General features: G+C 43.3%; 1 protein-coding gene and 2 long non-coding RNA genes across 4 annotated transcripts in view; 1 reads left to right on the plus strand and 2 right to left on the minus strand.

Moving 5' to 3' along the window:
* The window catches only part of rbm20 (RNA binding motif protein 20), a 57,305-nt gene that overhangs the window by 28,318 nt on the left and 1,624 nt on the right, over positions 1 to 27,363 (minus strand). The window contains exon 2 of one of the 2 annotated variants that reach the window (XM_076985134.1): positions 27,213 to 27,266. In XM_076985134.1, coding sequence (XP_076841249.1) covers positions 27,213 to 27,223 — 11 coding nt within the window. In that variant the 5' untranslated portion in view covers positions 27,224 to 27,266. Of the gene's footprint in view, positions 1 to 22,157; positions 22,698 to 27,212; positions 27,267 to 27,363 lie in introns of those variants that run through there. The other variant, XM_076985133.1, reaches the window with a different exon arrangement.
* On the plus strand, positions 11,901 to 14,329 carry LOC143485701 (uncharacterized). The gene is made up of 2 exons (XR_013122990.1): positions 11,901 to 12,797; positions 13,228 to 14,329. It is a non-coding gene; the product is annotated as an uncharacterized LOC143485701 (long non-coding RNA).
* LOC143485702 (uncharacterized) lies at positions 13,864 to 15,324 on the minus strand. The gene is made up of 2 exons (XR_013122991.1): positions 14,773 to 15,324; positions 13,864 to 14,671 (listed from the first exon to the last, which is right to left on the minus strand). It is a non-coding gene; the product is annotated as an uncharacterized LOC143485702 (long non-coding RNA).

Genomic DNA, 27,363 nt, shown 5'->3' on the forward strand with positions numbered 1-27,363 from the left:
GAATATATATTTTTAAAGATAAAAAAAAAAGAATATTGATCTTCATGAAAAAGTCATTTCAGATACTGGCTATATACACGATACACGATTTTCAGCTAAAATGGGCCATCCTATCACATACTCTTACACAGACATTACATATAAATTGAGGCCCAGGTTTGACTCTCTCCAGCCTCTCACAGCCAAAAAATAACAAATGAAAAAGAATACAAAGCAAGATTAGCAAACACCCCCGCACAGTCTGCCAGAGCGCATACCATGATCTGAAGGACCCAAAGGCCACAGAGGACTGGTTGGGCTGGGGTCTGTGGTGATGATCTAAATGCATTTATTAAAGAAATAACTTTTTACTTCATGTAATGTTTCGTGGTGTTGTTTCTATGGCACAACAAAGACAATAGTGGCTATTTACTGTTAAAATGAAAAAGAAATGAAAGTGGTGCTGTTTCATTTCACTGGCTCATTTTAACTGAACGTTGAGACAAAGATCAAGAGGGAACCCACTGAGCTTCTAACACATATAAATCTAAAACAATGATATATTCCCCACATTTTTAAACAAAAAAATTATTTGAGAGAACCAATTAAATTTATAAAAAATATCCTTAAATCTCAGGTATAGCATGTTTGATGATCTTACAAACCATTTACCAAAAAGTGGCCCATTTTACCTGACTTCACTACAATATAATAAGCTTTAGTTAGTCAAGGTCTAAGTCTGCACTTTATTCCATCTCTACATTCTGTACATATTCTGTGTTTATTAGCCACAGACTTGTTGCTTTGCATTTCTGTCCACTGTCGCAGTTCTTTCATTTTCATTATCCGTTTTTAATCGACGGCCCCACAGAAACAGCCCCACAGTGTTTACTTTACATGTCATGGCATAATGACAACGACTGAATTGACTTGTACTGAACTGAACTGTAGGTCAAACACATTGAATTTTGATTGTGAATTCATTCATAATTCACTTTCTGCAGAAAATCGCAGATGAAGCACATGTAACATATACATGTGTAACGTGTCATTAATCTTATTTATTACCATACATACCATACACAAATTAATTATGAAATGATTAATTTTGCATAAAGTAACTAACTTTATTTGGACTATACACACTATAAACACTATACATAGAGATACGTGTTTTTAAAATGTTGTGCATGCACACACACACACATATATTGTCATATAGAACTCAGGCTCTACTAGTATCTTAGTTTTAAAAAATTGCCATGCTAGGTTCATTTTCTCTTTCACTTCACTCCCTGAAGCTACAAAAAATGAAACGTACAACAAGGCTTTTTAAATAGAGCAATAGTTGGCTCAAATCAGAAATCACAGGCCTGTTCGTTTCCTTAAAAAGCAGAGAACAATGCCTGCCTGTAGTCACTAGAGGGCGCCTCAAGCTTTTTCATATTCTTGGCAGCACCTTGGACATTCAAAATATGCCTCTCAGAGCCGTAGGAGCGCGGTGTACCTTGGGAGATGAATCTGCACACTCCTAGATACTCTCTGTAAATAAACGCCTTACGTAAGGATGATGTAGCCAGCTGGATAGATTCGTCACCATTACAGAGAGCCAGTGAACCTGTGCAGAGTGTCCGTCACCAAACACCCACCTGCTGGACTAATGTTGCCATGTCAGTCGCCCGAATCAAGTAAACACAATTAAAAAAAGGAAGTGGGGGATTATTCTGGGTGACATGATACTTTTTAATGTTTGCCTGAATGCACATGACAAAGTCTTGGATCTTACAGGTCCCAAAATGCAATGATTTGTCCAAGAACTACTTCTCCAACAACTATGATACAGTTACAATTTTCACAGAAACTGGTTGAGCAGTATAAGATGATGGCTGCATATGCAAAATGACTATAATATCAGCTTCAGACTAATAAATCAAAGGGGATCTAAACAACCTTTTTAGACCTTTTGACACATATCTCGCAGAGTGGTTCTGGATCAGCTAGTCGGGTGTGAGGCTGCAGAGACGTGTTTGGCTAGTGAGACAGTGTCCTGACACAGCCCACAGCCCGAACCCTAATCCCATCGAGAGTGCACACCTAAAAAGGCCACAAAGACACACGAGGTGTTTTATTCTCAACTCACTCATGCTATCGGGACGTCACAAACGACGTCACAACGACTGGACATCAGATCCAAGAAGATAGTCGGGGCAGTTGGGGCCACTGGAGGGGGGGGGGGCAGGGAAACAATCGAGCTTCGTTTCGGTGAGGGCGGACTCACGTGGCTTGTGGCACCGTGTTCTCCGGTGTTCCGGGGTGTGAGGAAACCTGGTCTGGGAGGGAGTGCGGCGCTGACAGCAGTAAGAATAATGGCATACTGTCCCTGCTGCTGACATAACGTGTCAGAGCGCTGTCCCGCAGAGCAGGGGCCCTGCTGGCACAGGAGCGTCTCGCTTGGATCAGCACGGCAGGTGCTGGCAGCAGGACCCAGTGGAGAAAACCGAGTCTGCCCAGCACATCTAGCCATGAGCTGCGGTCGGCGGTCAAGAGTCTTGGCCAATATTTACACAGATACAACCACAGACGGCCTAGTCTCTCTCTTCTCTCTCTCCCTCATACACAGTGTAGTCTCTCTCTCTCTCTTCTCTCTCTCTCATACACAGTGTAGTCTCTCTCTCTCTCTCTCTCTCTCTATGTCTGTCTGTCTATCTGTCTGTCTGTCTGTCTGTCTGTCTGTGTCTTCATTAGCGACACCAACATCCTGCCAACCAGAGGCACAAGAGAAAGGGCATGTCTTTAATCTGCTGCGGATGTGACCGCGTCATGCCAAAGCCCTGGATGATTTACAAGACCCTGATGGAAGATCACATAAAACAGAGAGCGAAATAACTCAGGGCAAGACTACAAATACACGAGAAACCAAGCCATAGTAAACCAGCACACAGAGAGCTGTAAAGAGCAGATATCAGTCTCCAGCGCTGGACGGACTATCGCTCCTTCTTCCCTACACGCTGATTAAACAAACTTGTACGTGCCCGACAACCTGAAGTACGAATAAAATTAACAATGAAATCAAACTCTTAAGTAACTAGTGGTGGACGATATGATGTTAGTTAAATAACTATGCTTTTCTTAGAATCCTTCTTATGTGCGTAAATTAAAGAGAGCATGTAAACAGATAAATTCATATTAAAACTGCAAAAAAAATCTAATTTAAATGCATATTATCATAATAAATACCTTTTTTTTAACTTTTACCAATGATTACAATATTTACTGTTGCTTCTGCGTAGTTTTACAAACATTAGATGTTTATATTTATTTAAACATTATAACCCAAAACCCCTAAATATTGTGACGTGTATTGTGCATTGTGAATACTGTGAAAGGCCACAGTTTGATAATATAGTTTTTGCCGAATCATCCCTGCTGGTATTATTTCCAAGGCTGAGCGTTCTTAGGCTCATGTGAATTTGGTCAGATTGACCAATGGTATCCGACGCTGTAATGGTATCTGACCCCTCCCCCGCCCCTCTCAGGCTGTGAGCATGCTCCGTCAAACTAGCATTTTCCTATCTGTCAGCACTATCAGCCTGTGAATGCTTGTTGTAGCCAGTGACACAGCCCTCTCCAGCCAATCAGAACATGTCACTGCCCCAGCGACGTGTCATACTCGGCCAATGGGAGCCCAGCTCTTCATCCACCTGCCTGTAAGCCCACACATGGAAAACTATGCCAGATAAACACCCCCCCCCCCCTCCAAGTCAGGCGCATAAGGACTCATTGAAAGTGACAGTGTCGGCACTGGACCGCTCGTGTTTGGGAAGCACTAGCTCCCCGTGGCGGTGTAACGGCTCGCTAGTGCACGCGGAGGCTAACGCACGACCGAACACACGCGCGTGAGACGCCAACTCCAGCTAGCAGGCTCTCCTCCTGGGGAGGGAGGCGGGATGCGTGTGACGTCCTGTGGCTGCTGCTTGTGGGAGAATCTCAGCGGGACGCTGGAGTCCCTCGAGAACCCTGGCAGGACCAGCCGTCGGCATCACCCCGTCTTCAGGATGTTTTAGAGGGTGTACGTCTGTAATTACCCTGTTGACTGGATAAAGGGGACAGAAGGGCAGGGGTGGTACTGCAAATGCAGAAATTATCAAGCGGTTCAACAAAAAGCATATAATACTTTCACACCTACACACACACACACACACACACACACACACACTTTCACTTGTACTTTATGTGGCAGAGTACAGAAAAATAGCTTTAGAAATGTAATGAGAATAAAGTCTGCCACACCACAGCCATGTTTAATGATGATGTACTGTACTCGGGGTTTAATTTAACTCTCCTAACGTGAAGAGACTTCACTTATCTGGGTGAGCGCAGTAGAGATACCACTGCTCTCTGTCTGCTCAATCTGATGACAGCTGTATGGGAGCTATCCTGGAGTGCTCTCTCTCTTTCTCTCTCTCTCACACACACACACACTTTTTTTACAGCCTTCTTCACGCATACTCTCAGTTATGCATTGCTCTCACACACCCAAGCTGCACAGTATAAACAGATGATTAATAGCTCTATTGCAGGGGCTCAGGTTAAATTGGCAACTGGGGTCCAATTATAGCTAATTAGTTAACAGCAGCCATCATCGGCGTGCTGCCTCTGCCCTTCTCCCACTGGGCTCATCGATTAGGTGGGATCAGCCGGCGAGGGAGCCGTTAGGCAGGTCGTGACCCGGCCTAGCGTCTCACCAGAGCGATAGAGGGCCGTTATTAATTCGCGGTACGGGAACGCTGCCACAAGTGCATGGCCTGAACCCCCCACGATCGCTTCCCCTTGGCCCAGAGATCCGGGGGCCGAGCGCGACAGCCGGGCCGCTGCAGCTGGTTGGCTGCGGTGTAAGTAATCGATTTGCCAACAGCCCTGTGGGGTTTCCGCACTTGCGGATGTTAGCCCGCTGGATACGGACGGACCGCCCGTGCTAGCATGAGCACCGCCGCTACTCCAGCCGTGCCCCATTAGCCGCGGTGCCGGGGGAGAGGAGGGAGGCCGGGGGGGGGGGACCCTGGGGGGGGGACACGGAGCCCCAGATAAGAGCTGGCGGGACAGCCGCCACTGCTGGTGCTAATGCGAGCAACGCTAATAGCCCTGGCTCGTGGTTTGTCGGGCACCCCGGGTCACATGACGGCCTTCTCCGCTGCCTCGCATGCCTGAGGCGAAATGTCAGCTGAACCTGAGAGAGGAGACCTCTCCTGCGGCGCTACCCACAGCCGGTGCTGGTGTCCGGTCAGGAAAACGTCCCCCCCTCCCCGTGGTGTGTGTTTGACTGTCGAATTTTGCCTCCGTGTGGCTTCGGTTCGGTTCATGAGGCATCACGTACAGGAACGTACGTGAGGCACATGAGTTCAGTGTGTCATGGAAGGTTACATAAGACTCCTTCGGTTTGCCGTTGCATCAAGTCGCCACCGGTGCCTGTGGCGGGCCTGACCCAGTTGTCGAGGGTGATGCTGAAGTTATGTAAGGTGAGCTGTGGGAGGCCATGAGTCACCCTGCTCCCCCAAAAATGGCCGTGTGAGTCAGCCGCGCCATCGTGTTGGGGACGAGTGTGCCCGAGCCCTGCTGCCATGGAGACGGGGGTGGGGGGCTTGTGCACGTGGAGATGGCGATGTTCACCCCCCCCCCCACCGCTCTCAGCCAGCATCGTCTGAGGAGTGACTGTGCCATAGCTGAGGCCTCCACTCAGAAACTTCATGAAAGGCGACGCTGCACCCAAAACAAACCGAAGTACATTCGGTTCCTGGAGCGAACCCAAATAGCAACAGCAATAGGCAAGTTCTGGTATTGGTTGGTAAAGCAGCCTCAGTACAACTCAAATAAAACTTGATGCAATTTCAGGGCATCTCAAACTGCATTCAAAAAAGCTTGATCCCAACTTACATTGTACAATATGTCAACTTGCAACCTGATTGATTGATTTATACTTTATTGATCCCTTTAGGAGGTTTCCATCAGGGAAATACCTGCACAACATTATTGAAACTTTCAAACTACAACCCGAACTGCTGGGTGTGTGTGCAGCACAACTGCTCAAAGTGGTCACAGAACAGCTCAAACTCGTCACAGAACTGTTGGATCGACAATACTCGACATCCACAGCGTGGTAAAGGAAGAAATCCCATCTATAGCAATGTTTGACAGGTGGCCACAGACCAAGTTCATGCCGCCGGGGAAAAAAAAAAAAACCCACTTTGTAGCCTTAGAAATGGTCAAAGGAAACTGCTAACTGTGCCAAAAAACACGATACTGACATGAAATGGAGTCTGATCCGTTTTGAACTGATTGTCAGCGCTGTTCAGAACTACCTAAACAAATCGATGTGCCTATTAATTCACTCACTAATATGGTGCAGAATGTTTGGCAGGGCTTTCCAGTTTTTCATTACGGAAAGAGGATACCGAGTTTGGGACAAAGACAAGCTGCTCTTGAGTCTGTAAAGCCTAGCTTAATTAAAATAAACCCTCTCTTCCACCAGATGGCAATGCTGGAAAAAATAAAATAAACTTATATATAAAAAATATATACAACAATTATAGTAAGTATATAATCTCCTCTTATTAATTCAGAAGCACTTCACTTGCGGAGCTAATAGCTAATGAAGACCTCTGTCTGAAATGTCTCTGGAAATGTCTCATTGTGTCTCATTGTGTACAATTTTTAAATCTCTTTCAGATGTTTTGATGAACGTTCATTAAAATTGGGAGAAAAGTACAACTTGAACACTTGTTTCTTCACTTTAGAGACATGCTGTATAAGATAAAGCACCAAGCACATCAGACAATCCAAGACTGCAAAGAGACCGCTGACACGATCAAGGAGACCACTGAGATGATCAAGGAGACCACTGAGATGATCAAGCAACTAGCAGCAGGATGCAAGATGCTGGCAGGAAATCCATAAACTGAGATACACCACCAATTGTCAGATATCACATAGAGGCACATACACAAGGGACAAGGACACCCCACCCCCAAGTCCAAATGAGAGGAACCACAGAGGGTGATGGAGATCAACAAGGCTAAGATCCTGTGGGACCTGGAGATCCTGTGGGATCTGGAGATCCAGACAGATAAACAAGTAACGGAGAACCAACCAGACATCGTGATAGAGGGCAAACAGCAGTGGTAATAGATGTCGCAGTAATGGAAACATCTAAAAGGGAGGAACATGAGAGCTTTGAAAAACACCAGGGACTGATTGAAGAAATAAAGAGAACATGGAAGGTGAACACCGAGGTTGTCCAAGTGGTTATAGGGACACCCACCCATGTGGCTTCCAAGCAGAAAAAACACATTAAAACATTCAACATTAATTGCCATCCTTGGAGTTCCTTCACCCAGAGCATCCATAACAGTTCCAGGTCACTACACCACGGCCCCCTTAATGCTTGGCATTTAGATATCACCTCAGCGCAGAGCATTTATCTGCCAGCCCAGAGATCCAAACCAGCACAGCGCCCGATACTAGAGCTGGCACCAACCTCGGCGATCTACACTGGATCAGGCCTTCAAAAGCAAAGTAAGCAAGTCCACCAGTGACTGACCTAAAAACTCAGTTGCCACATGGATAGCTATGGACTGTAGACCAGTTTCTATGGCAGAGAACCGAGAGCTAGGCGAGGTTTGACTGCATCATCTATCTCAGCACAATGTCCAAAATTCAACAACTTTTCACAACGCAGAGAAGCCAAAGTTCGATGGCAGCGGGAGCCGAATATATCGCACTATTATATATATTATTATACTACTATGTATATTTTTACACGTTAACAGTTCTTATCTTAATACATTCTGTCATTGTCCTTCCCAACTAACACTGTTCAAATTACAATATGTACAATTACATTTATTAGTATTATGTAGCTGTCTGAAATAATAAAACCCCGGGGAAGCAAACAAAGAAAGGAAGAAAGAAAAGCTTTGATGAGCTGTGCTGACAAGTGGATTATGGGAAATTCTTCTGCTCATTTAGACCTTATTCATCAAACATGCTGAATAGCGGCGTAGAGGTCTTGGCATGGATCGAATGGCGACCTGCTTCAACTGTCAACAGCTCAACAAAATGTCGCCTGGGCTGTAGTCACTCTCCACGTGCTGTAGGCCCCGGCCGGCCCCATGACCGCAGGCGAACAGCGGTGGAGCATGCGTGCAGAATATCAGACATTGCAGCCCATTAGCGTTGGCGCAGTTACTATTTAAATACACAAAATGGTGAGCTCCAGCAGCGATGGGTTGTATCGAGTCCCCCACCCCTCCCGTCCTCAGCACACCTGCTACCACGGGGCAGAGAACGCAGCCTTGGCATACCAGATAATTTACCCAGCATGCACCTGGCGGGCCCACGCTGAGGCAGCGAGGGGCCGCCCGGCCGCGTACAAGCCCAGTTCCGTTCCACACGGGGTGTTCAAAACTTGCGTTGCCTGTTTATGGGAAAAAACAAGATCCTGCCCGCTGATAGGGTGTCATTTTGAAGCCTAATACCTCACAAATCTTCCTAGCTCGAGGGCTGTCGTGCGCTGGGGAGAGGGGGTGGAAAGCTGCCCCGGACGTGCAAATTTAGGGCCACCTACTGCGAAGGCCGAGGGCCAGGTTACAAACCAGAAAAAAGGGTGGAGACAGTAAATTAAAGCTATTGGTTGGTGCTGGCTGAATGGTGACAGAACACTGATGTGCTGATGTGTATTGCACAGTTTACCTCGAGACTGTAAACAATGACACGGCATTATAGATTACACAGCAGCATAAATACGTTAAAAAGTCAAAAATGGTCATGTTAACCACAAGTTGTGCGAAGTTGCAAGCTACTAAACTTACTCTTACACCAGATCACATGACTACTCTTAGCATGTCTAGGTAGTTCCATCGTTGACCTTAAATCTAACCATAAAATCTTAGCTATCCTACTTGTGTATCCTAAATACATTACCGACATGTCTGTATCTCATTCTTTTACTTATTGGTGCAATATGTGTTGCGTGGTGATTTGGACCATTATCTTTGGCGGGCTTGTCTGCTGACCGAGCGCCGCTCTTCTCAAACGAGACTCTTTGGTTTCAGGAATTCCCGAGACTGCTCTCCGTTGGTGTAGGAACCACCGCACCCACGGACCGCGCTTCAATATCGCTTACTTATGCAAGCCCCCCAACAGATGGAGGGAGACATGGCAGCAGCAGGGACAGGGGACAGAGGACAGGTGAAAGTCTCTCTGGTTTGTGGATTGCCTCGATTGAAAAGCGCAGCCCCTGTGTCTGATCTGGGTTTCTGTCAGCATGGACATGTGCTCAGTTACCTTGGCTTAAACCATGACATTCAAATGTTTGCTTGGTTTTTCATACAAAAAAAAAGCTTCTATTAATTTTTACAAGCTTTATAGACGTGTTTAAATCCTACTCGTACTAAAACTGAACAAGAACAGGAGATGGACTAGCATCACAGTTACTATCAGATCCCTCTAATGAACCTCTAATGTTTTACATATTCCTGTTACAGGCTTCATATTACTTTGGCGTGTGTGGGAACCATCATAAAACCATTAAGAACATTAATGGAACCCTAAGTCACAGATTTATTGAGAGAGAGCCTACTAACTACTGAAGATTAACACATATCAAATTGGGCCAATGCTTTATAACTTTGCCAAGGCTGTCAACTTATAAATCAATAAATACATAAATGAATTAATAAATAAATAAGCTTGAAATGTTTACCTGTTGACATTCAATCTAAACCAAGCTAAAGGCTGACCTGCAAAAATTATATAATATATTATTATAGAGGAAAATATGTATTTTGCAATATGTATTATACAATACATTTTTCCTGGTACCCCTCTCTTTTCTTCAAGACTCCTTCACTCCACTCTGAGATCTTTAGGAAGTCTACAAAGGTGGTCTGGTCCTCTAGTGCAAAACCGCTGTCCAAGATCTTTCAGTTTTTTCTACCTTATAGTTTCACCCTTATAAGTTTCATTCATTCACCAAGCAGCTTGATTACTTGTAAAATTTAAAGGAATTAAATTTAAAAGTACTATTAAAATGTTAAAAGTAATAATTCAAAGAAATAATCATTGAAAGTAAAATCTAAAAATACACAAGTGTGAAGACTCTCCGCATGCCAATAAACTTGGAACAATATATCTCTTTGTTCTTGGTTCAAATATCTGTTTTATGACCTCCCCCTTTAGCCTAATTTGCACAGCCATGACGCACCTGGTCCCACAAAAAATTATGTCTCACACCTGTCTCGACCACAGGCACACATTTCCAGGTGCTCTGCCCTGTATAAACAGCAATACACAGATTTGAACAGGAAAGCATCAGAAATAGTGCAGTTTGATTCATTTTGCATCATGTGCAGTGTGAGTGCTTAAAGTTTCAGAGAAATTAATATAACCACTTGTCCAAACACCACCTGACTGACCTCACACAGAGAGTGAGGGGTTATGGGCATCTCCAAGACCCCCCAAACCCACTGCTAAATGGTTTCTGAAAACAAAAATCACGCCATCAAATTCGTAGCATCTACCCACCCACACTTTATCAGACCACTGCAGTTACAGGTCTTACATGATAATACCTTAAGTCATGTATGAGCCAGACACTTAGTCTGCACTGTGTTTTGTGAATAATTGCTTTGAGATCGTTATCATCTTTATCTGGTGGGAGTTGAGCCTCAACCGCTGTCGTGTGCTACGTTGAGTAATCCAGGACAGAACAAGGAATCTCACTGGAGCATGAATGTCAGGAGAGAACTATATATAAAGATACACAGCAGGACACAGTGGAGCATAAAGCACAAACTCCAGGTTGGGATCGGCTGTTTATATGAGAACAGTGTGGATTAGAGCAGCAACAAATGCGGTGAGCAAAAAAAAAAAAAGAAAGAAAGAAAAAAAAGTCTTGCTTAAAGAGTGACGAAAACAAGTTTTGTGTGCGTGAAGAGGTGAGTGAGTAAGTACTTGAAAATAGAAATCAGTGTATTAACACAGGGATTAGCAGTCAACAGTCAACGCGGGCGACTGTGGCCTGGCTACCATGACCGTGAGCTATTTTCCTCTTTCACACCCTCACAGCAACTCCAGCAAGACGCGTTACGTTACCTTCAGAGAAATCGATACCGTCTCCTGCAGCGCTCGACGGTCTCATGAAGATCGGTGACGATTTGTTCATTTTCTGAGCATCAGCCGTTGCCCCTCAGATCGAGCGCACGACTTGCTAACAAGTGGAATTAGCATTACAAAAACATTAAGATGGTAGGATTTCTGTCAGATTCAGATTTCATTTATTGTGTAATTACATAAAAGGAAGGGAAAAAAAAGTATTTTGGTTTTGTTTACAGTTAAAGTGCTACACTAAGGACATGTACAATAGACAGAGTACTTTTATAAGAGGGCCCCAGGGGACACACTGCCGGTGACGTCACAGAGGGATTACATGCTACAGGATCCAATAAATGCCCAACTGCTCGGCGCATTAGAGAGCAACATTCGTGGGGCGGGCCGCGGGACATGTGTGCCATGGGGCGGCTCGCGTTCTTCCCCGAACTGGGCTGCGTGCGCGGGGATGAAAGGTGGCGTGCCTTTGGGGTGAGAGTGCAGGCTACAAACTCCCCCACGGGCTGCTCGGCTCAGCTGTTCCACGGGAAGCCGGGACGCATCGGGCCAGAGCGTGCGCTTGGGCCGGGAAAGAGCTTGCGGCAGGGGGAAAAAAATAAATAGAAGTGTCGCTGTGCAGCTCCGGGAGGAATACGGCGTTCCTGGTCACGAGACTGGGGAGGTGGGGGGGGTCTGCTATAGGGGGAGAGTAAGAGGGCTCCGTTCAGATCAGCGTGCACGGATGAAATAATATCTAAGAATAGCCTACAGGCTTTGACAGTGAAGGATGGCAATTTTTTATCTTTTTTACTGTTCTTGCTGACCATTGGCTGCTGAAGAGTTATGACAAATCACAGATGAGTGTAACCTTGTGTACGAAGTGCTCTTAGAACACCACGTGCATTTATCACTGAGAACCATAGGTGGAGGCTTAGTGGACCGTGTTCAGCATGAGACACGATACTGAAGTATAACGAATCAGGAGCAAGTCTCCTGCACCTCATAGGGGAATAACACGGATGACAGGCAAGACCTCACATAAAGCCACCCGCGTCGTGAGAACCGTATACACCTTAAATCAACGTTAAATGGGATTTATAATAGGCGCAGCATTCATTCTGTTTGGGGACAGATTCTCCCTGAAACACTTTAATTATACATGATGTTCTCTCCGAGGTCTTGGGCGGGCGCCAACGAGGTCGCGTGTATTCAGGGTTCGGTATATGCCGTACTGCTGTATGGAAGAAAAATAGTTCCATCGGATTTTGAATTCGTATTTGAAGCACTGAATTTGTTTGCCCTTGAATTTGAAGCTCTGAATTTTTTTTGCACTGAAATTATGCATCTGAATTTTGTTGCCTTTGAATTTAATGCTTATTAAAATACAATGAAAAAAAATTCGAGCGTTAAAAAATTCAAAAGATTTTTTTTCAAGTTGCTCGAATTCGATTGGTCAAATTTGGCTCACAAAATACGCGTGCAAAATTTCGCGTGCTAAAATACGAGTTCAAAGATATTCAGAGTAAACATCCGGGACACAAAGGATGAGCAATCGATTCAAGACTCCAATCGAACCAAATCCAACCAATCACGCTCCACTGGTCACGGCGCTGTTTGAAGCCACAGGCGGAGAGAGAAAGTGAGTTATGTCGGCGCACGGGATCGGCTCCTCTTCGGTGAGTGTATTTACTCCTTTATTTGTCTATTGTGGTGTTTTTAAGATTCAGTAAGATACAGTAAACGACGTGTTGCACATCAGAGGTTTGCGCTGGACTGATCTTTTTTTAACTCGCTCTGAACTCGCTATGTAGTCAACGTAGCTGCGTATGTGTGTGTCCGTCAGTCCACACTGTGCTTTATGATATTATATTTATCATAAAATCATTACATTCGTTTATTACTTCCTTACCAGTCGAGTAGTTTACAGCTGTTTTCAACTGTCTCCGTGGGGTAATGGTTAGTGACGAGAGCTTCGGACAAAACGGGCCTGACGAGCGATTTGTTTTTTTAAATTATTATTATATGTATAAAATCTTTCTCTCTGAGTTTACTTTTGGATAAGGAATTTATTTTTTCATTTTCTCTTCTGTTTATTACTCTAAACAGGTAGTTGGACGTGTCACAAGACAGATCAAGCAGTTAATGCCCGGTTCACACTACACGATTTTAGGCTGGTTTTTCAGTCGCCGACTGATCGGCGACAGAAACTGTGGTCGGAGGCTAATCGGCGATCACTCGTGTGAACTGCTGAAAGACGCTCGCCGAGCCGTCGCCGACTCGTCGCAGACGACCGGCAGATATCTAGCATGTTTAATATCTAGCAGTCGGCGACTGAGAGTCGGCAGCAGCGTCTAGCTACAGCCAATGGGAACGCGGAGAGAGAACCGCGGCACCGCTGAAGATATCTCTGAAGAATGTAAAAAACTTTCAAGAATGCTTTCAAAACAGTAACCCAGCAAACACACAAACTCCTCACCTTTCTTACAACTTTACTACAACACTGTGTTTAAGTTATTGTGACAGCACTGGAGAAATAGTGCGATTGATTATATATATGTTCACTGCAACGGAGAGATGAAATAATTCTGGCAACTTGGGACTATGGAGTGTTTAAACGGTAAAAAAAATAATAACGAAAATGTGGAGTACATGTACATTGTTTTTTTCTTCTATGTGGTGTTGCTGGTTCTCGCGAGAGTTTCGTTTTCGTGTTCTCGTGTTTTTGGACGGCAGCCAGATGAGTCGGCGATTCCCCAGTCGTGTAATTCGTGAGCCCGCGTCGCCGATCAGTCATGTAGTGTGAAAGCCACAACAACTGACAGACTCGCGATTACAGCACGACCAGTCGTGTAGTGCGAACGGCACAAAAACCTGGCGACTGAAAAGTCGTGTAGTGTGGCATTAGACGAGGGATTAAAGAATCCCCAATGTGGACAGTGCTCACTCGACGACCTGACAGTGGCCTTGCTTTTTCCAAAAGAGGCAGAAGGGAATTTGACTAACTCATTTTTGAAAACTTCAACTCTTAATAAAATGAAAGTGAGTCAAGCATGAGTTTTAATTAGTTTTATTTTCTGTGGTGTATAATTTTTACCTTTATGTCAAACATCAGAATAACAAAATTGGGCAATCAAACAACTTTTGATTGTATCCATTTACTGCAATGTCTCCTACTCTGTAAATAATTAAAAAAATTAATGAAGCTGCATCTCAGTTTTTTATTGTTTTTTTTATTACTCAAACTAAAACTGATGACAAAATTTGCCATTAATTTTTCATTCATATGGTCTTAACTTTGTAAAGATGTTATTTTATTCCAATTCTCAGACCAGTTGTTTCAAATAGACAGGAAATTCTCACAAAACTGGACAGCTGAAATGTAAAGATCACAGCCAGAGGACTGGGATGCAGCTCCTGGGTTAACTGCATCTCTCAAAGCTGTCATCTGTTCATCTGTCAGTGGGCATTCTGTGTGTGGTACAATGATATTTGAGTGGTCATCAATGGGAAGTCCAGTGTTGTCCCACTCAATATTGGGAATCTCCATTCCCTACAAATAAGTTGTATACACTTATGTGGATAAAATAGCCACTTCCAAACTTTATACATAAACCACACTATTTGTTAAAATCATATTACACTTGCATGTACCTCTGTGCTATCTGCTGCAGGAATTGGGTGATGTGAATGACCCAGCACCCACAGTTGATTAGGGGTCATGTGGCTCTCTGTTCTTATTGGATGATTGTCCCAACCACTACAAAAAGTATCTAGGTCTTCCTGCAGGCATGGTAGGAACACATAGTGGCAACAGAAGATGTGTGTGATGTTGGAAATGCTGAGCCCTCTCCTTCAAGGTAATGGAGAACATCATAGTAGATGCTTGTTACAGCTACCCATAGATCTCACCACAACCTTTCAATCCTGGAATATGATCAAACTGAAATACCTTGTATTAAAAAAACAAAACAACTTGCACTCAAGTTCTGAAACTTCCACTTCAAAAAAGGGCGTCGCCCCCTCAGGCGAGGTGTCCCGCCCCCTCAATTTAAATAATAAGACCCATTTATTTTACTATTGCTACTGCCCCCTTGCCCGCTTAACAATCGTCACACGCCGCCACCCCCACTGTATATGTCCTGGCGCCGGTCCAGTATATATATAAATGAATAAAAAATATTAATTATAACAAATCGCTCGTCAGTCGCGGGTATCAAACCCAGGCCCGGTTTGTCCGAACCTCTCGTCACTAACCATTACCCCACGGAGAGTTAAAAACAGTTGTAAACTACTCGACTGGTAAGGAAATAATAAACGAATGTAATGATTTTATGATAAATATAATATCATAAAGCACAGTGTGGACTGACGGACACACACATACGCAGCTATGTTGATTACATAGCGAGTTAAAAAAAGATCAGTCCAGCGCAAACCTCTGATGTGCAACACGTCGTTTACTGTATCTTACTGAATCTTAAAAACACCACAATAGACAAATAAAGGAGTAAATACACTCACCGAAGAGGAGCCGATCCCGTGCGCCGACATAACTCACTTTCTCTCTCCGCCTGTGGCTTCAAACAGCGCCGTGACCAGTGGAGCGTGATTGGTTGGATTTGGTTCGATTGGAGTCTTGAATCGATTGCTCATCCTTTGTGTCCCGGATGTTTACTCTGAATATCTTTGAACTCGTATTTTAGCACGCGAAATTTTGCACGCGTATTTTGTGAGCCAAATTTGACCAATCGAATTCGAGCAACTTGAAAAAAAATCTTTTGAATTTTTTAACGCTCGAATTTTTTTTCATTGTATTTTAATAAGCATTAAATTCAAAGGCAACAAAATTCAGATGCATAATTTCAGTGCAAAAAAAATTCAGAGCTTCAAATTCAAGGGCAAACAAATTCAGTGCTTCAAATACGAATTCAAAATCCGATGGAACTATTTTTCTTCCATACTGCTGCCGCTGCTTGATGAACATATGTGATACCTCACGTGAAAAGGTCACGTGAAGCAACGACGACTCCCATCACGTTTCCATCTTCAGTTTTGAGCTTATATGTCATCTTTGACTGAAACAGAATATCATGGCACAGGTCATGTGATGTGATTACAGTCCAAACCATACTATTCTGCCCACTGACATTTAATTTTGTTGGACTGTGTAACTTCAGCTGAAATGAATATTCACAATGAACAATAAAAAATAAACTAAAAGAAAGAAACAAAATACACACTGGGATTTATTAGAGGCATTTGCCGTGATACAGCTCAGTAAGCGATATATGGCGCTGCCCTAACTGGAGCAGTGTCCAGTAATAAAACCCTGGCCGACAGACACGCGCCCTTGACCTGTGTAACGGAGCGCCGGCGATCTGCTCAGGTTTACCTTTAGAATATGGTTTTACATGTACTCAAATCCTGTTTAAGCCCTTCTGTCTCCCACGAGGCCACTACAGCCGAAGTAATGTACATCGCCGACAACATTTCTGAGGATTAAGATGAAGGGGAATCAAAAGGTAAAGTCTCGTGTCTGCTGTGGTTTGGGAGTCATCAGTAACACGTTCACAGAGGGATGGTGTAAAATATGGCATCTGGACCTTATATGAAACTCTGCACCTGGAAAGGTGACTGATAGTTATTCAGCAAGAGACCGTGCCAAAGGTCTCACTGAAACACGTCGGGGCTGTAGTCATCCAGGAGGTATAGTTCTGGGAGTCTTTTGCTTCGCTAACAAGGTTCAAAGGATGTTTGCCAGTGGTAAAGGCCACAGAAAGCAGGAATGCTCCCCTTTAGTTGGCTTGAGATAAACAGGAAAATATTAGTTTCCTTTAAACTGACACACAGTGAATCCGCTTTGAAAAGGCTTTGATAAAAATGTTAACCGGTGCCTCTGGGGAGTCCACGGGGTGCCACATTCAACAGTTTATAAATGGGGCAATCAAGGGTTGGAAATCCAACATCAGTGTCTGCTTCCTTTCTCTGAAGTCAGTTCAGAGATGTTAACCAAAGTTTCAAAGATTTTTTGTTTTTTTTAGTATCCCATATTAGATGATGGATTGTGTGTAGCACATTTGGGAATTAAAGTAAGACTACAGATTATGGCTAACTGGACATAAGGGTGACTAATGACAGATGTGACTATATCTAGCTGGAGATTTGATTTAGTTACTCATGACATAAGATATTTTTGTGCATATCATAAAAAGGAGTTTGAACATTAAATAAATATATATGCTTTAACAATTTGAATTAATGGCACATAATGACACATTTAGCAGACTCTCCAAAGAGAACAACTGTAATAAGATCCAATCTGAACAGGCAAGCTCAGTCTCCCCATTCTCAAACGTACACTGAATAAAACTTGCTGACTTTACGGCGCACAATCACGCCACTCTACAAGCTAACGTCTTCATCTCAGGACATTTCACTGCACGCGTCTTGACAGGACCCGAGTGATTGACGGCAAAGGAGCGGTGCTAAAATCGGACTTTATGGCGCCATAAACAGAGCTGCCCGGCCTGCCGCAAGGGCCTATTAAACCAGCACCGGAGCCGCCTCCAGAAAGGACCCCTGCTGCAGCCACAAAACCGTTGGCCACTCGTCTTTCGGGTGATCCCAGTTGCTTCGGCGCATCACCGCGACGGCGAGCGCAGCGACCGTACGACGCCCCGTGTGGCAGGGGCCTGCTAGCCAGGAGTCACCACAAATAGGCCAGTGGGGGGGGGGGGGGGGGGGGGGGTTGACAGGCTCTGAGCTGGAGGCTTCGCGACTTTTCACCACCCTAATGTGTCAGGACCGTGACGGGCGACAAACGCCTGCCACCGGCATCGGCCGAAAGCAAAAAGAGGGACGGTTTTCATCAGTTAACTCGAGAAACGCGCCCCATGCCAAATCTCGCTCCGCTTCCGAAAGGCGCGATATTAATTGGCATTTTGCGAGGTGCTGATCGTGCTCGCGCATCAAAGCGGACGGCGGAGCGAGCGCGAGCCTGAGTGAGAAAGTCACACCTTACTGAATAAACAATGTCACATGCTGCAGCCTAACCTATTTATTTATGAAGTGCAAGACTTACAAACCCTGCCAAATGACATGGGGATAAAGAAACAGGACCTGACAATGTCACACGCGTCACTGACAAAGTGCACGGTTGCAGGCAAAACTCCTCTAAGTTAAGGGAAATGTTAAAGAGAGTGTTCTTCAGGATTCAGAATTAAGCGGGATTTAAGAATTAATTAATTTAAGCGAATGCCAAAGTGAGGAAAGCAACCATTCCGGGCATGTAACCTTTCCCCTGGAATACAGCCATTGTGTCCACTAATTACGGAGGGCTAAAGATAAGCCTCGTGCTTTTTCTAAAACAGTGATTCAGTTGTACTGATCCACTTGTATCACAATACAACCCCCATGATCAAGATTCAGGAGAAATTAACAGGCAAACGACACGGCGCTGCCATGGGAACAGAAGAGCCGAATGCATTAGCGATATATTTCCCAGACGTTGCATCATCGTCACTGGCCACACCCCCAAGGTTGAGCCATAACGTGCCCGGACTGCAAAGAACAAGGTCAAATCCGTCTGCAATTCCTGCCTTTACCAGCAACATAACAGCTTCAACGATCAACTGCTGAGCACAAAACGCTTCCAAAACACTCACGTCCCAGACAAGAGCCAGTCGGACTGGCTGAACTAGTAACATTAGGAACTAGGAACCCAAGAGTGGTGCATAGCGGGACTTCAGATAAAGTAGCCTGTCAAGCACCACTCCCAGCCCATCTTGTGCCAAACCTCTTCCATCCTGTGCCCTGTGGTGCTGGAGGGCGGAGGGGATGTCAGCCTGGAGCCAGGCTACAGATAGGCTAGCCACTGGTACACTGTGGCTCCAGCATGGTTCCTCTCACTTCCAGGGGCCCCTTGAGCTCTCGCCCACCCACAGGAGGGGGAGGGGGGGGGGGGGGGGGGTGGGGGGGTCAGAGGCTGCTTCCCCCTCACTGACAAGCCGCCAGGGTGATATAGAGAGAGCAGCTGACAAGAAAGAGACAGAACAGAGGAGAGAGAAAAGAGAGAGAGAGAGAGAAACCAAAGCAGCATAATGTACAACGCAAAAAAAAAAAAAAGAAAAAAGACCCATACTATTTAGCCTCAAAACACGGCAGCAATGCTTATGCTACTGCTACTGCTCACAAAGCTTAAAATGCAATCGATCAAACAACATCTGCTGAGCGGTGGAGCTGTCAGAGCTGAGACCTCACTTCCAGCCATCTTAATTCTCCCTTTCCGTTCTGGACTTTAGCAGTCAAACTCAAAATATTAAGCAATCAACCATAAGAGACATACATAATGGACAATTTTGCTAGTTATAATCTAGTTTTAAAAAAAGCAAAGAAAACTCAAACACACAGACCTGGACTTTGGGGTGTATTATGAGCTTTTTAAAACTCAAATATTTCTGGAATATACATCATTTTTTTCTTCTCAGTTAATATTCCAGGTCATTAATATAAGAATTCATATTTGAGCTATACTTTTTGCCCACAAGTCAAACTCAAAATCAATCCCGCTAACCAAACAAATCCCAGAAGTTAACCCCATTACACGCAAACCTTAGAAATCCCTGCTAATTAGAATATGTAAACTTCCGTAATGTGTTAAGATTATATTTCTTTCTGTGCATTTTTCTTAAAGTTTGTCCAATTCTTTTTTTAAACCAAACCTAAATAATGACAAAAAACAAACAACATTGCTAGTAGATGGTGTTATACATCTCTGATTATACGCCATGTCACTGTCATACAGTACTCAGGGAATTGGGAAAGTGTATCAGCAGGATACGCATGTCAGTCAAAAGCAAACAGACGACTTGTTGACGTTTTAAAATAGAATCGGCAGAAGACGAGGCCATACATGGCCATCCGCAGACTTTCACTGTCTAGTGAGGCAGCATATACAGGAATCTCTCCTCTGCACCCAGTGAGATTCCCCAGTTCCTGCTGGCATGTCCCCAAGGCCGCTCTCCAAGGGGAAGGTGGTGTTTGAATTGCAAAAGCGTACTTGCACAGTCCTAACCTCCTGCCTTAGGAAGAATCACTCTGCAAAAAAGTTTAAAGCCACGCAAACATAACTCACGGGAAGCCAAACGATGCCACGAACACACTGATCAAAAGTTTAACTGGGTACTCAGACATCCTACGAGGTAAAGGGAAGGAATCGTTGAATGAACGCTTTTACTTGTCCAAGCGAATAGCAGTGACAGTACGTAAGTGTACAAAACAAATGAAACTTACTCAAAGTTGACTCCAAGACTTCGGAACACAGAAAAAAGACCAAACACTTAGCAAAACACATCGTTACATAAAATCTTTCATTATATGTCCATAAGCAAATAAATAATAGTAATAATACATAATTAAAAATTATGTTCTGTGATTCCTGTTATTGATTTATGCTTTTCAATTAAACTCTCGACTTACAGACTAATATCATTGCAAGACTATAAAATTATTTTAGTTCAACATTTAAACAACCACTTGTGGTGAGGCGACCATCACTGTAACAACAGTATGCTACATTATAAATACTGACAAGTCAAAAATTAGCGTAGTGTTTCCTAAATGATAAGGAGCCCAGCACTGGTCATCTCTGGTCAGGGTTCTGCTATTTGCTTGCACATGAACCTCGAAGGGTTTGTTCCGCTCAGAACAGATTCAACATATAGCAGGTGGGGCAGAGATGAAAGGGATATTTGCCCTGCCTGGTCATATCCTGGTCATATTTTCACTTCTACCTTTGCCTCTACGCAGGATTTAAGTATCCCATTAAAAACGACAGCTGTTGTTTTATTCAAAGCCAGATCACTATGAAAAACTTTTTACATTAAAAGATTATAATTGTGTTCAAGTGCCCTGTAAGCAAAATACAAAATAGAAGACTTTACAAATACAAATTCTTGTATTAATGTACATCCACTTAAAATCAATATTTGTGAATATATAAAAGTAATAATAAATTAAAAAAATTATAATTAATATTCTCTAATCTTTGAGAAAATACATTATTTCTAAGAATGTGTGGAGGTTATAATAAATAATAACAATTACCTAAAACCTATGGGAAATTTTGTTTTATTCATGAACATTAAGATATATATAAAGATTAGAAGTAAAAATAAATCTGACGTTATTGAACATGATGGTAAATATTGTTCTGAAATAAAACGTTTGTTTAATTTCTTTATTACACCTCTGATATTAAAGATGCTTTCTCTAATGAAACAAAGACTGATGAATATTGCGCAAGTGTGTGGTGTGTGTGTGTGAGAGAGTGTGTTTTCTGATGGATTTTTGTGTAGTTTCCTTTCTCATTACTTCGTTAATGAGAAAGTATTTGTTATACTAATATTATTGTTTAATTATTTTTACAACATAATATAGGTTTATGATATATTAATCATTACATTTAATAATTACATGTATATATACTTAAGATATATTAATTACTATGTTGCAACATTTTATCTACAGGATTTCACTATTTACAAAATAATAAAAACCAAAAACGCAAATGCTTTCCAAAGTTAAAAACACAACCGTGACAGCTCACTAATGTAACGTTAATAACCGTCTGTGTTCCGCTTATGATAAATGAGGTTCACTAAATCGAGCTGAACACTTAAAAATATGAAAAACAACCTTTGGCAGTGATAAAGAGCATTAAAGAGAAATGATGATAAACGTGTGGAACTGCTGAACCCAGCTCTGCTGATATGAGAACAGGGAGGAATATGTAGCAGAGGCAACAGTATCCACTAGCACCCAATATCGCATACTTAATTTGAACCATGTAAAAAAAAAATGCAAGCTTTCAGAAACCATGCATCATAAAGTATCTCGGTCATCGCTGGGACATCTTTTTGTGCCGAAAAGTGATGAACTTTGACAAAGGATGAAACCTATCCAAATAAATTTCTCTCACATTATTTTCACAGGGCAGTCTGGAGAGCATCCTAGAAACAGAGATGAATTTCTCTTACCTCGGAAGGTAATCTGCTGAGGCTATCAGTGGTCCAGAATCCATGCGCTCTGTTCCAGAGGGTTTACTCTGTCCATTCTCGTACATTCCCCTATTTGCCCAAGTCTGTTTCATGATTCAATTTGTTTTTTTGTTAGTTTCCTTCACTTCCCACCTGAAAAGCCAAGAAAGGCGGAGAGCGCGGTGGGAGCTGTGAGAGGCTGCTGGGAGGGAGGGGGGGGGGGGGCTGTTCTGTGTCCGGTGGACAGGAGAAACCGAATCCTGTTGGCTTGTCCCCTGCCTTCTGCGCCTGGCCGCTCCGTGTGGGGGAAGCTGCCGGCTGACTTGGCTGCCCGATTCAGTGTGGTCAGCAGCGGAGGTGGCCAACTTTTTCCCCTCTGCCTTTGTGCCCGTCTTTCTGCGCCGGCTTAAAAAACAAGTAAGAGCAGAAGGTTCCGTGGAAAATGCGAAGTTTAAAAAAATGGAGGAATAAAAGAAAAAAAAAAGAAAAGAAACGCGCTGAAGAGCCTTCGAAGGAGATGGTGGACAAGTTGGACTCGGACTAAGAGGAGACAACAGGAAGCAGGAGGTGAAAGCTGCTCGGCCAATTGGTAGCCCCTCAGACAGGCCGGGGGGTCGAGCCCCCACACCCCTCCCTCCCTCCCCCACACCCCCAACTAACCCTCCACCCCTTCACCCCCCACCCCCCATGTCAGAGTAGGCGTGAGGAATTCCACAAGCACTCTGCTAGGTGCGGGACTAATTTAGCAGCTGGATACTTCGAGGCTGGTTGCCTTGAGTGGAGGCAGATCACTCCCGGTCTGGACTCGTTTGGTTATGACTGATGCTGATCCGGAGAGCTGCGGACAGGCCGGCGGGACCCTGCTGTGAACAGCGCCACGCAAACACATATTCCCCAATTTTAAATGTGATAATCTGCAAGAGGGAACGGGAGCTACCCCCTCAGTCATCGCAGGTCCCGGGCCACTGCGTACAATGCCTCTGTTCTGGAGCCAAAATTACAAAGGCTGTTTCCTTTAAATAAGACTGCTAAATCCACAGCAGAGAATACAATAGCAATACCCATCTGAAGGCTAAAGAACTTACCTTCACACACAGCACGCCATTATTATGTCACAAAACAATAATACAATCATTCAGGCCTGGAACCAGCCTAAACACTACGAGTACAGATTTGAAAATAAACCGAGAACGATTCGATTTGTATTAGAAAGTAAATGAATGTCACTCAAATGTAACACAAATATGATTAATAGAATGCGTTAGGTTAACGAACAAGCAACCACTGTACAGGTCACTTGGGAACAGGCAAAATTCAGTGTGGAATTCGGCATATCAACGCCTAAATGACAGATGGGGGATGTTTCGACAAATTCCTTGCTGACAAGCACCACAACCCATGCACGTGTGAGTCTCTGGATAACAATCAGGGTGTATTTTTGGCTCAAGAGAAAAGAGATATGGTTAAAGCAACCGCCCTGCAATCAAAACTACAAGCAGTGGACAAATGGAATTATTCTACTTGGAATCCCATGTAAAAATATTATATACACATTTCACTACACACTGGGATACTGCATAAGCACCTAGACATTTTAGAGTATATTGGAAATAAACGTATAATAGAAATAAATGTATATAAATAAACGTAAGGTTTGTAGAACTATGGCTGAAGGACACAGGGACTGGGAGCTTGTGATTTTTCCCCAACCCTTTACACTGGGTTCGCCCTCTTAAATCAAATGTTTATTTGAATTATCAAATTCCCTGCATTTTCCCTGATAAAGGTGAATTTCCATGTGAACATAAAAATAGACCTTTCAATGGGTACGGAAAAACCAAGAAACCATAACAACAACTCACACAATACAGCAAATGAGTGAAAATTAGTGGTGGGCCGTTAACGGCGTTAACGGCGGTCGTTAATTTGATATTCTTATCGGGCGATATAAAAATTATCGCCGTTAATCTATTCTTAAAGTTGGGTTGGGAACTGGGTCAAAATGGGTAAGCAAACTATGATGACTTTCAACTTGATAGTTTAGCTCGGCTGTATTCCTAACCAAATTGCACAGTAGGGGCGAGAACGAGTTTTCAAACCTGTGAATTACAAATCGTACGTGTTTTTACATGGATGCAGCCACGAAGTCGCCAGGTTTGCTTCATGGAAAATTCATTTTTAGGAACGTCAAGTGTTACCGGAGCGGAGCTCGGAGCGATCGTTTTCTGCATGGTCCTAGCGCTAGAATCGTCGCTATTTAAATATTTCTTTTTAACCGTTAAAACTACAGAGGACCAAAACTGACTTTTGAAAATTACGTCCGTGAGGTTAAATGTACTAAATGTTGGCTTACATTTCAAATATCATGTTTAGCTGAATAAACATGTTATTTAATGTACAGTATGTAGGCTTACAAATTCATGTTTAACTGAATAAACCATTGAACACGAGTAGCCTACATTTTATTGAGCATGTTTTTTTTCTTCAAGTATCAAAGTAGAACAGCTTCCTCAAGCAGTCATTGATGCATTTTGGAAACAGGAGATGAGCCCCTGGTCTAATGCACCCTCTGTATTAAGAAACCCTATCTCAAAAACTGACTTTTAGTCATTACTTGGGTAGCACGCATATGAGTCATTTTAATATAGATTAATCTAGATTAATCTAGATTAATTTCAAGATTTCAGTGAGATTAATCTAGATTTAAAAAATTAATCTATGCCCACCCCTAGTGAAAATACAAAAATTTTTCAATGCTACAAACAAAAATCCCTGACATTCCATAATGACCCCATTGAAAATTGATAAAATACCATGAGATTCCAGGAATTAAATGACCAATGGGAACCCTGTGTTCAGTTCATAAAGTGCAGCCTACATCATGACTGTCCTGTTCGGAGGAGCCTTCAAGAGCAGGACTCTTGTAGCGCTCCACATTAACGTGTGGATCGAGAGACCCATGCGTAGTTGTAAAGGCTCCCCGTCACGCGACGAGTGGTTCTACGAAAGGCGCCCTGGGTGAAGCCAGGAACGTCGTACGGTGTGCCGGATGAAAGACATGCGTGAGCGGGACCCTAGCACCACTCCACGTTAGCATACGTGGCTGTGATGAGCAGGAGCGCTACAGCGCTCCGTATTTACATGTGGAGCGCGAGAGCTGCGTGAATGTATGAGGGCACCCCTGCACTTGATGATGGCTTCTCTGGAATACATTCTGGACACAGCTGGGAATGCCATTCAGGGAAGAGCTGTCCGACAGACCACAGGGTATAAACACATGCTAAGCCATTCAGGAGTCGAGCAATACCTAAAACTCAACTGTTGTTTTTTTCATTACTTAGAAGTTTATCATACGTAAGACAATGATGGATGAAAGTGCATGCTAAATATTCAACACCAGGACAAGTATGGGTTTGGCCTATATTTCCACTGAAATCTATTTATTCTTGTTAAAAAAGGTACTGGATTTGGGTCTGTAGGCTACTTTATAAACATGGACATGCCATTTTTTTCAGATAACCATTATATTTTGGAGGTTGTTTTGTCCCATTATAATTAATCATAAAATTATATGCAATATGGTTCAAAATATATTATGTGAAATATATTTAATGTGAAATATATTTTTGAGTTTGGAGTGTCCAATGTGCTTTGATAGTGGCCAGACATGTAGAGCATGCATGAGCTCATAAAACAGGTTTAAAAAAGAACTTCCCACTCACAGCAATGGGTTGTAAATATCTGTCTTTTCCACAGGGCGGAGGGTTTACAATACCAGAACAAAAGAAAGCCACCAATGACACACTTCTATTTAGCCAATGTCACAAATATGTCTTTTAAGTGGTGGCTGCAGTGATTGGTGTTCCCATGTCTACGCAGATTACCTGTCCAACTAGAGAAAAAAAAATGATATAAAAAATGAGGAAGGAAGTAATGATGAATAAGGAAGGAAGCAGGAAAGAAAAGATCTCACACAACCATGTGCTCATAAAGGAAGTGCAAGGGCACCTGATGGCCATGGAGCATCCAATAAAATTGGAGAACTAGACAGCTACCCTTGAGCTCGACTATAGCTTGACTCGGCTATGTCAACCAAAAGGAATTACAAGGACACTCTGGAAAAGCAGTTTGTTAAATGACTGCTCCTTTGCCTAGAGGTCTTCAGATTATAACCCACTAACAAAAGGAGACCAAACACACTTTGATCAGTAGCCCCCAGACGAGACAGACACGTTTTACAGCAGATCTAAAACACAAAAAGGACTTCCACCAGCCAAATGGACAGCAATCTCACACCCAACACCTTGATCACCGAGTTCTCACCCTCGACCCAGGGCCATCTACTGCAGCACCAAGTCTTCCACAGGCCTCAACAACGAGCTTCTCATCGAACCGGACTGTTCGACTCCAGCCACAATAAAACACTATGCTGGTGAGCAGATCCCAAAACATCATGAATCAACCACTCATCCCCACATGCAGTTCCATCGTGCCCAACCATGAGCTATTGTGTCCGGTTCTGAAAAATGTCCTACCTGCTGCACTCATATTGAAATGAAAAGGTCTGAAAACACAGTTCTTACTTTCCCCATCACTGATTCTCAACCTGACTACCTACACATAAAAGAAAACAGTGGACAGTGCTGTAAATATCAGACTCAACTTCAGATACATTACCCATTACTATAAATGAATGATTACGACTATTCACACTGCACATGGGCCTACAATCTCCCTTTCAAGAGGGCCCCCATGTTTCTCAATACGTCAAACTATCAGTGCAGGTGCGCCGCAAGGATGTCTGTTCTCTCGCTCCATCAAAATACAGTGGCTGTGGAAAGTATTTAAACCACTTTAAATTGTTCACACTTTGTTTCATTGCAGCCATTTGCTAAAATCAAAAAGTTCATTTTATTTATTATTAATTTACACTCAACACCCCATCTTGACAGAAAAAAAACAGAAAAGTAGACATTTTTTGCAAATCTGTTTAAAAAGAAAAATCCCATGGTCATAAGTATTCACTCTTTACTGTGACACTCATATTTAACTCACATGCTGTGCATTTCTTCTGGTCCTCCTTGAGATGGTTCTACTCCTTCATTGGAGCTTAAAAACACAGGAAAATTGATTAGGAAAGGCACACACCTGTCTATATAAGACCTCACGACTCACACACCTGTCTATATTAGACCTCACAGCTCAT

Source organism: Brachyhypopomus gauderio, unplaced genomic scaffold (assembly GCF_052324685.1).
Source record: "Brachyhypopomus gauderio isolate BG-103 unplaced genomic scaffold, BGAUD_0.2 sc37, whole genome shotgun sequence".
Lineage (NCBI taxonomy): Eukaryota > Metazoa > Chordata > Actinopteri > Gymnotiformes > Hypopomidae > Brachyhypopomus > Brachyhypopomus gauderio.